Source organism: Mytilus edulis, chromosome 1 (genome assembly GCF_963676685.1).
Source record: "Mytilus edulis chromosome 1, xbMytEdul2.2, whole genome shotgun sequence".
Classification (NCBI taxonomy): Eukaryota; Metazoa; Mollusca; class Bivalvia; order Mytilida; family Mytilidae; genus Mytilus; species Mytilus edulis.
Window position 1 is genome coordinate 69,379,315 of NC_092344.1, and position 11,392 is coordinate 69,390,706.

At 32.6% G+C, this 11,392-nt stretch overlaps 1 protein-coding gene across 1 annotated transcript; it reads left to right on the top strand.

Annotated features, from left to right (window-relative positions):
* Positions 1 to 672: 672 nt before the first annotated feature.
* On the top strand, positions 673 to 8,458 carry LOC139488089 (choline dehydrogenase, mitochondrial-like). Its single transcript, XM_071273459.1, has 4 exons — positions 673 to 762; positions 2,553 to 2,645; positions 5,245 to 5,419; positions 5,939 to 8,458. Exons 2-4 carry the CDS (start codon positions 2,579 to 2,581, stop codon positions 8,382 to 8,384), a joined length of 2,688 nt encoding a protein of 895 aa, XP_071129560.1. The 5' UTR covers positions 673 to 762; positions 2,553 to 2,578; the 3' UTR covers positions 8,385 to 8,458.
* Positions 8,459 to 11,392: the final 2,934 nt, after the last annotated feature.

An 11,392-nucleotide genomic window follows, 5' to 3' on the forward strand; every position in this document is an offset into this window, starting at 1 on the left:
ATCTTAATTGTCTTCTAATTGTTGAAATTATAATTCTTAAAATTTTAAATCAAAAGTTACCCACATCTGAAAATAAAGTTACGGACAGTCTGCTTAGGTTCGATCAAAAAGTTACGGACGTCTTGTGCATTTTTTAAAGTTGGTCTTGCGCTTTAGTGAACACTATATTAACAGTTTTATGGTAATTGTTAGTTATTTTTTTATTCAATAATCCTGCATTCTGCATGAACAACGTCGCAAAAGGTACATTTGGTATGAATTAAATATCAACGAGTTTAGAGTCAGCCATCATGGGCTGTGGGGTAACTTAAGTTACCCACAGCCGTTTAAGCACAGTTAGACACCATGTAATGAAGCTTTCACATCATGTAATGAAGCTTTCACATCAGGTAAAGAAGTTTTCACGTCATGTAAAGAAGACTTTACATCATGTTAAGAAAAATTCACATCATGTAAAGAAGAATTCACATCATGTAATGAAGAATTCACATCATGTAAAGAAGAATTCGCATCATGTAAAGAAGAAATCACATCATGTAAGTAACATTTGCATTATGTTATAGTAATTTCATCTTAAAACATGTATAAGGCAGTGATGGCGTTCCATAATATATCCTTCAAATTCATGATAATGTAAAACTTTTATCTATATGAATAAAATTTGTCTATCTTGCCCTTCGTACTTTTTATTATATAAAAACACCTCCGAGTAGTACACACAAACCAACTTTATGTTTAGTAATAACGGTCATCGATTAACAGGTAATGTTTTTTTCTTCTATATAATAGTTATAAATTTTATCAAAAATAGTAGCAGTTTTTTAGCGTTTATACTTATTATACACAAAGAAATTAGGTCTTTATATTACACAATCACAATTTTGTATGGAGGACAATTTTACCACCTATAATAGTTATGTATTGGCCAAAATCGCTTTATCATTCATATGAAAGGGTCCCATATTCATTAATCAATATTTAGATTGTCTTAGTTTTAAGTAATGAAAGAGTTTTCTATAACATCAAAACTGTCAGTTATGGCCTTTTAAAATAAAAAGAAATAAAGAGTACGTTCAAGAAGGGGTGGGATCTCAACACACATTTACGGGTACAGACGTCATGCTGGGATTCATATTAACAAAAATCTCTACCGTAAGAAATTCATCCTCCATTCATATTTTTTCAAAGAAATACAATCTGTACATAACCACACGGGATCATATATATATATCAATTACATAAAAAAAAATGATTGTTACAGTTTTTACTTTCACAGACATTTTTGCAGAAAATGAACATTAATGACCCATTGGCATATGCATTAATTTGATCTATACACTTATTATGATCTCCGTGAAATGGCACTCCATTTATAAATATTTGACCTTCTGAAATAGTAACCAATGCAAGCCATACCAGCGAAACATCTGCGGACATGCCTTTACATATAGGAAGATAAAATTAAGAATGGAAATGGGGAATGTGTCAAAGAGACAACTATCCGACCATAGAACAGACAACAGCAGAAGGTCACCAATATGTCTGCAATGCAGCGAGAAGCTTCCGCACCCGGAGGCCGCGTCCTCAAGTTCGGCTGACCCCTAAACAAATATCTATGAGTTCAGTGAGAATGGACGTCATACTTAACTCCGAATTATACACAAGAAATTAAAATTAAAAATCATACAAGACTAACAAAGGCCAGAGGCTCCTGACTAGAGACCATACTCACTGTGATCCTACCACAGTGAAAAAGGGGTCGTTGTTTTGTATTTAAAACAATATGTATGTGAACGTGATTGTAAAATGATATTTTGTTCAGTTCAAAAACGCGAAACCTTTGATGCTATCATTTTACACTAAAGAGGTAATATATAAGCTCAACATACACAGATACATACCAGAATTAAATTTCGTATTTACGTCAGACGCGCGTTTCGTTTACAAAAGACTCATCAGTGACGCTCGAATACAAAAAAAAATCAAAAAGGTCAAATAAAGTAACAAGTTGAAAAGCATTGTGTACTAAAATTCCTAAAAGTTTCGTCAAAATATAGCTATATGGTAATATGTTTTGTTAAAAAAAGTTCTTAAGATCATTATTATTGCATGAAATAACCTTAATCCGAACCCCTATTATACCAAGTTTTCAATCGGGAAACTTGCAAAAGTTCAAATCCCTGTGTTTTCTCGATTTGTATTAAAAGTATACGACTATTGGTTAACCAAATAGGTTACCTTATCATTACTAGTTTGATATTGTATTCTCAGTATAAGTACCTCGTTCAATGTAACAACCCGAAGAACACAAAGAAAGTCATAAACTGAGACTCTCATTCAGTTGATATTTTTAAGTTGTCACGTATGAAACATAAAAGGCTTTGTAAAAATAATACACCTTAGAAATACGAGTTCGTTTAGGAACTGTAGTACTTGTGGTTTCAGAGATTCATTTTCATCTTTCATTTAAAAGCTTAGTTCAGTACTGGATATTTAGGTACAATCATATATTTCACGTTATATTGATTAATTTAACTTCAATGTTATTGCAGATTGAAGTGTCATACTATTGAAATCCATGTTGTTCCACAGAAGGCTTCTCGGTTTCAGTAAATGCATCAGAAAAGACATATGCAGCAACCGGGGTAAGTTTAATTTCCATCGATCTATAAACATCATGGAAAGGCATTGAGGAAATTGAACGTTTGAAAATTGTACGCTTGTTAAAAAAATCATTCATTTTTATGAGTCATCCAGATGCAAATATTTAACCTTGACTTGTGAAGTTGTGATCATCTTGACATTTGAAAAATGCGACATTCGTTACAGTTATTAACTGAAGCCGGATAAAAAAGATTATACTTTATAACCTAAAATATTCAAATTAACCTTCGTCGGTATGCGATATCTTTGATATTTCATTCGATATCTAAAATTAAAATTATTAGAAAGTTATTTTATTTATTTACTTTCTTTAATTTATTTCATATATGTTTACATATAGATTAGGTGTATTAGGTAGCTCATAAGTAATTCAGGGTTTTCGTTTGTTTCTGTACATATCATATTTGTTTTTCTATCATTATTTTGTACATACATCAGGCCTTAGTTTTCTCGTTTGAAATGTTTTAAATTTGTCTTTTATGGTTGTCTATGAGTATGAGGTTTACATCTTTTTGATGGATCTTCTTCTTTTTATGGTTCAGTTATCTTATATAAATAAACTTTAAAAGAGATATAATATGATATTATATGTATATCGTATAATATGTTTTATCTCAGGCATAGATAACGTTAGCCCTATTTGGCGCAGCTTTTTTGGAATTTTTGGGTCATCAATGTTCTTCGGCTTTGTACTTTTTTGGTGTGAGCGTCACTGGTGAGTCTTATGTGCACAAGAAACGCGTATAGTGTATTAAATTATGAGCCTTGTACCTTTGATAACAGTATCCTAGTTTAAAGTTTATTTGTGCATTTCTCTGTCCTGAATGTTCTTGCATTTATTTTTACTGTAGCCCTGTCATGTAATGTTGTCATTTTAGTGTTATATATAACATTGCCATTAAAGCGCGAGGTTTGGCTAGCCCTAAAACCAGATTCAACGTACCATTTTTTCTTACCATTTTTTCTTAAAATGTCCTGTACCAAGTCAGGAAAATGGCAGTTGTTATCTTATAGCTCGTTTCTGTTTGTGTTGCATTGTTGCTTCGGTTTTCCTCTTATAGTTGATGTGTTTACTTCAGTTTTAGTGTGTTACCCGGATTTGTTTTCTCTCAATCAATTTATGACTTTCGAACAGCGATATACTACTGTTGCCTTTATTTAAGGTATAATAATTTGTTCAGAACAACTTTGTAAAATACTTAATTCTTCTCTGTGATATCTTGTGAAGTAAGAGGATATCTTTTGGAACAAGAAGATATCATATAACTTAGAAAATTTGTATAGTTTCAAATGACTATCGGATTCTAATGCAAATATAAGTTAAGAAATGATTGATTTACCTGCCGTTTTATATTCGTGTTGTATAGTCCGTTTGACTTCTATAAATCTTCAAAAAATAATTCTTAAAATTTCATTTTTAAAGATAAATATTTTTTTTCTTCATGTATGTTAATGTATGATATATACGAACTCTGACTATGCATATCATAATTTTAAACCTATAATCAAAAAAGTTACTCATTAGGTCTCTATGTTACTTCAATTTATTTTAATATAAAATACTCAATGGAGTACGTATGAGTAGTGTAACAGCCTTCCATTCAAAACAAAAACATTAGACATGTGCTCTAAACCTGTTATATTGTACCATGTGACTTTACTCATTTAAATAACTCTGGTCATGTGATTACTGAGCTTTCTGTATTCAATGAGAAATACAAAAGCATGCACACATGACCAGAGTTATTTAAATGAGTAAAGTCACATGGTACAATGAAACAGGTTAAGAGCACATGTCTAATGTTTTTGTTTTGAATGGAAGGCTGTTACACTACTCATACGTACTCCATTGAGTATTTTATATTAAAATAAATTGAAGTAACATAGAGACCTTATGAGTAAATTTCTTGATTATAGGTTTAAAATTATGATATTCATAGTCAGAGTTCGTATATATCATACATTAACATACATGAAGAAAACAAATATTTATCTTTAAAAATGAATTTTTAAGAATTATTTTTTGAAGATTTATAGAAGTCAAACGGACTTATAGAGAGCGTTCATAGTTATTTTGGTTTTCGATATGATTCCCTCAAGTTAGTGGGATATCTTGTTCAGAATAAGATATCTAGTAAAAGTTCCTTTACAAACTGTTTCATACAGTTTAAAGATAGTTGATATACTTTATGAGATGTCTTTTATAATTCTTCAAATATCTCTTAAAATTAGAAAAGAGAGAAATCTTCTAAAATTAATGAAATATATATTGTATACCTTGAGATATCTTATTTCGTGTCTTAGATATTTTTATAACTTTGAAGATATTTTTACGACAAAATTATATGAAAATTGATTTTGTACTTGATGATTTCGGAAAAGCCATGCGATCTGTTACTTATTTTCTTGATTCTTGAAGTTTTCATTTACTTTGATGCATTTGTTTTACTCATCTTTGATAAGAAAATGCTTTTAAATTCCTCGTTAGACAGGTAAATTCCCCAAATTTTCATGACGTACTCAATGTCCGAAACTGTCTCTCTATACATTGTGTAATAATGATGAAGCATTATATTTCAGGTCAAAATGTTATTCTTCGTATGCTATTAAATGAATGGTGCAACAAACTGTCACACAGAGGCATTTCTACTGGCAAAAGGTTAACAGATACAGAACTAGTTATATTTGACAAAGATGGAACAATTATATGTTTTCATACAATGTGGGCACCATGGTCGAGGGAACTCGCTGTAAAGTAGGTTCGATTTGTTTATCTTATATATAGGTTTTAGAGGAAATGTCCGTCTTTTTATGACGATCGGGTTAACATTTAAACCGATAAAGTGTTTAAAGTGTTCAACATATTCAACACATCTATTAATTCCATGCTGCGAATAAAACAACAAAACCCGTTGAATATGTTGCAGTCACACACATTAATACATAAAAATCTGAATTGGCCCATTTGAAAACCACAGTTTTAAAAAAAAACATATAAAAAATCATTATTTCAACAGATAAGTGAAGATGCGTTGAACTTGTGTGTTGAGTCAACCCTCTCCCTTTTCTTTTTCCTTTTTTATATGTGTTTAATAATAGAGATAGCTACAGGTCTCTTGCACCAAGCGCCGTTATTGGAGTCATGTTAACTAAAGGTTTCATACCATTATTTACTATACTATATTTTAGTAGTTTTTTTGTGTGTAATACAAGATAACAAAAGCATTTAGAATACATTTTATTCAATGTTTGTTTTCTTTTTCTTTTTTTTCAGAGTACAAAAAGCAACTGGATTGAGCATAGATGACAAAATTTATAAGACCATTGGTTTTTGTCCCGTTTCAGACAAAATGCTCCCGGGATTGTTCGCCGAAGGAACAGCATTGCATTCTAAAATTGAACTCGCCAAACTTTTGAATAGCCATGGAGTACCAGAACAAGAATCAATGAAAATAATCGAAAATATTTGGACAGAAGGTGAACACAAGAAATATTTGAAGGCTGTTGGAAACCCAAAATGGGTATTTGAAACTTTAATCGATCATGGGATCAAGGTAGCAGTATGCACTTCTGACAACAGAGAAGGAACTGAAGCGGTTCTTACAGAACTTGACCTCGATAGATACATAAGCCGGTTGATGTGTGGAAATGACCACGACAGTGTGCCTAAACCTGCGCCTGACAATGCGCTTAGAATATGCAAGGAACTTAATGTTGATCCACTTAAGACTGTGATGGTAGGCGATACGAAAGCTGATGTACAAATGTCACAGAACGCTGATCTTGGTTTGATGATAGGTGTTTTGAGTGGTGTCGGTAAAAAAGAGGATCTACACGGTTCTGACCACGTTATTGATGATATAGATGGAATATTTCCTTTAATTATGAATATTCCAGAGAAAGACAAGAATCGATATGTTCATCATGTAAAAGAAAATCGTTTCAGTGATTCAAATGTAATAAGAAAGCAAAAATTTTCTACATATGCACGAAATTACCCAATAGGTCTTTCAAATCCTTTTTCGAAATTATCGAGTAAAAAGTACAGTACACATTCTGGTAGCAATACATATGATTATGTGATTGTCGGGGCTGGATCTGCAGGATGTGTTCTAGCTAACCGATTGTCAGAAAACAAAAATAATTCAGTACTGCTTTTAGAAGCTGGTCCCAAAGATAACTCTTGGAAAATACATATGCCAGCTGCATTAATGTACAATCTTTATGACGACAAATATAACTGGTACTACAACACAGAACCAGAGCCCGGTACTAATAACCGTGTTATGTACTGGCCTAGAGGAAGAGTTTGGGGCGGATCGTCATCTCTCAATGCAATGGTTTATATTAGAGGAAATGCATTAGATTATGATAATTGGGAAACGTTAGGAGCAGAATCCTGGTCGTATTCCGATTGTTTGCCCTATTTCCGGAAGGCTCAATGTCATCAACTTGGTGGGAATGATTACAGAGGGGGGAAGGGACCCCTGAATGTGAGTCGTGGTACCTCTAAAAATCCACTATTTCAAGCGTTTATTGATGCAGGCATGCAGGCTGGATATCCTTTAACTGATGATATGAATGGGTACCAGCAAGAAGGGGTTGGTTGGATGGACATGACAATTCACTACGGTAAACGTTGGAGTACAGCTTCTGCTTATCTAAGACCGGTACTTAGGCGGGGAAACCTAACGACAGAAGTCGAGGCTTTTACAAAGAGGATTTTATTTGAAAAACAAAGAGCAGTTGGGATTGAATTTGAACATAATGGGGAATCGAGAAAGGTTTACGCGAACAAAGAAGTCATATTAAGTGCAGGAGCTATTAATTCGCCTCAGTTGTTAATGCTTTCTGGAGTTGGAAACGCAGATGATTTGAGAAAACTTGATATACCAGTGGTCCAACATTTGCCAGGAGTGGGACAAAATCTCCAAGATCACTTAGATGTACGTGTACAATATGAATTGACACAGCCAATATCACTTTATAAATACCAATGGAAGTATCCCATTAACATGATAACTGCAGGATTACAATGGTTTTCGACGTACTCCGGGGACGCAGCTACTGCTCATTTTGAATCTGGTGGATTCATCCGCAGTAAACCAGGTGTAACACATCCAGATATTCAATTCCATTTCGTTCCCACGGGTGTGGATGATCATGGTAGAAAAATGTTAGACAGACACGCCTGTCAGATGCATGTTGGAACCATGAGACCAACTAGCCGAGGACATGTTTCATTGAAAACAAAAAACTTTAAGGATCATCCTAAAATTGTTGCAAATTATTTATCAACTCAGGAAGATATTGAAGACATGCGGGCATCTATAAGACTATCTCGAGAGATATTCCAACAGAAGGCATTTGAACCATTCGTCGGAGATGAAATTAACCCTGGCAAAAATGTTCAAAGTGATGCTGAGATTGACGAATACGTTAGAAGAACGGCTGATACCAACTATCATCCATCCTGTACTTGTAAAATGGGACATTCCTCAGACGAAATGGCTGTGGTTAATTCACAAACTAAAGTATTTGGTTTAGAGGGATTGCGAGTAGTAGATGCATCCATAATGCCTGCAATGATAAGCGGAAATTTAAATGGACCCACAATAATGATTGCGGAAAAAGCATCGGACATTATCATGGGAAATAAACCACTTCCAAAGTCAGAAGTACCTGTTTTTAGGCCTCAAACTTTAGAAGCACAGAGATAAGCATTGTCACTTATCATATTTGATTCAAAATAAATATAAGTGATTGTGCATGCAAGTTTGCATGTATGAATTGAGCTACAGTTTTGATTTCTTAATAATATACATGCCTTAACATAAAAGTTTACAAAGAAACATAATAAACACTGAATGATTTGCCCATGTTGCTGTTAGTTTCATAAGAATGCTTTAAGGAAAAGTTGTATTTTTGGTGAACATTTAATTTGATGAACATTCACATTTATGATGCAGTGAGTACAGATGGATCTGAATTTTAATCAGATTTTAAAATCATTGCGTTGAAATCTTATCAATAGTACAAAATTTAATGCTCTTATTATAACGAATTTTGAATTTTACTATAGTAACTTGTACGTACGAATTTTAAACCTTTTGAAAAAGGTGTATCATACTGCTCTTATTTAAACTGAATGACACTATACATCAGATCATCAGGCACACTTGTATCAATATTCTGAACTTCTGATAAAACTTGTATTTATCAACATTCAAATTGATAGCATATCACTACTTTAAAATGTACATAAAATGTATGGATGGACAAACGATTCGTTACTTAATCTTGCCTTTTTTATTTGCCAAACAATTAGTAATTTTATAACTTGAAATAAATAGATTTAAGTATATATACGTCATCAAATTACGTATATACAAAAGTGAGTACATGTATATGTAAAAAAAAAAATTGTTTTATTGACACAAACTCGATTACCATTAAAAACCAATTGTTCAGAGAACAATTGAAAGTCTTTCCACTTCACAGAAATTTTGATAAGAAGATAGTTTCTTCATACATGTCATACTGATGTGATAAATAATGGTTTAATTATATTTTTGAGTGATATATGGGAGATAATATGCTACTTCCGGTGAAATGAGTGTCACTTCCGGTTTCATATGATAGCTTCTTTCACACTGATTCCAAAAATATATAGTTTCTATATACTTTGCATGTAGAATTGGAGATCATTGGCCACTTCCGATTTGTTGGAAGTCATTTTTAGTCTTCAGTAATCAGTTTATGTATCTATATGACAAAATATATGGATTCTGAGTTCTTTTATATGAAAGCAAAAAAGGCTACTTCCGGTTTTCTCAAGGTCACTTCCGGTAGTCATTTTTCAAGGTAATTTGTCACCTAACCTTTTTGTACAAGGTCAAATGACTTTATAATGAACTTAGTTGAAGTATTAATCAAATAACCTCATATCAAGACATTTCAGGGGCACCAACTCCTATTAGATGCCATTAAATAGACCACTTTCGAGTTCATCCGTCACCGGAAAAAACTCGTCAATTATACGAGCCTTTATCACCGTCATTTTTGCGTTTAGGGGCGTCGTCACTTCCTCCCAATGTTGAGCGAGTGGTTGGAAAACTATAATTCTATATTGTACGAATTATTCGGCAAATTGAATTCTCAAAATTGACAATCAACACTGCTGTCATTAGGGAATTGTCAGTAAGTACCTACAGAGCAACCATTATTTCTAGTTTATCCTGCACAAAGACGATCACTAAGACGCTTGATGAACGTAAATAGTGCAGGGATACAGGCGAGCCCCTCTATCTGGTAAGTGACGTCATAAAGGCGTGCATAATTGACGAGTTTTTGCCGGTGACGGATGAACTCGAAAGTGGTCTATTGTATCAGACTAAATATAGCATATCTTCATAACAATAAAGCAGACATTTTGCACTTGTTCTTTTATATGTATCTTTCAAAGTGTCGGAAAAAATGCAAAAACAAGCAAAAGTCACAATTGAGAACTTGACCTTGACCTTTGACCTTGACCTCATTTTCTAAATTAGGACCTGCGGATTTCAAATAAAAACATTCCAGGGTTATACGGTTAACTGTTTATGAGTTAAAAAACATACTGACACATTTATTTTGTAAAGGTAGATAACTCCTATAAAATTTCATCAAATCGCTTCGATCCAAACATTCCAGGGTACATACGGTTAACTGTTTATGAGTTAAAAAACATACCGACAAATTTATTTTGTAAAGGTAGATAACTCCTATAAAATTTCATCAAATCGCTTCGATCCAAATAAGCCCAAAATTACTGAGGATGTAACGATCAATTTGTAAAAAGAATTTTGTTAAAATCTTTTTTTGTTACAAAGGAGATGCACTCACTTGATAAACGGTGAATAGGGAGATAACTCTTACAAAGAAAATGGTTCGGCTTAGCAGGGTGAAATTTAAAAGCGCATAAACTATATGATACAATACAAGAAATATCTAAGCGACATATTGCGAAACAAAAATTTCAGAAGTTGGTGGAAAAAAAAATAATCAGTAGAAATCCAATAAGTCTTTCCACAGAAAAGTGGAAAGACTTAATAATTGGCAACGGCCCATACAATTAGTATACAAATAGTATAGATGCAGCAATTAAACAATACTACATAGCATATCATTGGGCACATTTCGAACAATGAAATGTGCAGTTATAAATATATCAATATATATAGGTTAATTTATAAGAATAGACTACTGACATAAGTATATTGTATGTTATAGCTTCAAATTGGTCATATTACTCATTTAGAAGGACATTTTTCTTAATTCAAATGATTGATTAATAAAAGATGATATCAATCTAAGTGTTTTTCTACACTTGCTATTAAGTAATAGTTTGATATATTCATTCTCCGTTTTGGATTGTTTGTCATAACTTTTAAAATAGGACAATTTTGATATAAGAACATTTCTTTGTGATTCATATTTTGTGCAGTGCAAGATAAAATGTTTTTCGTCTTTAATATTTTTATTATGACATAATTTGCACAACCTTTCTTCTCTGTTAACTTGCATGTATCTACCACTTTCAATTTCAAGATTGTGTGCACTTAGCCTTAGTTTTGCCAAAGGTGCCCTATCTTTCAACATATTCAATTGGTCAACATAGTGTTCACGTTTATTTGAAAAACAAAAATGTCGAAAAAATGATAATGTTGATGATTCTGTAATATATGAA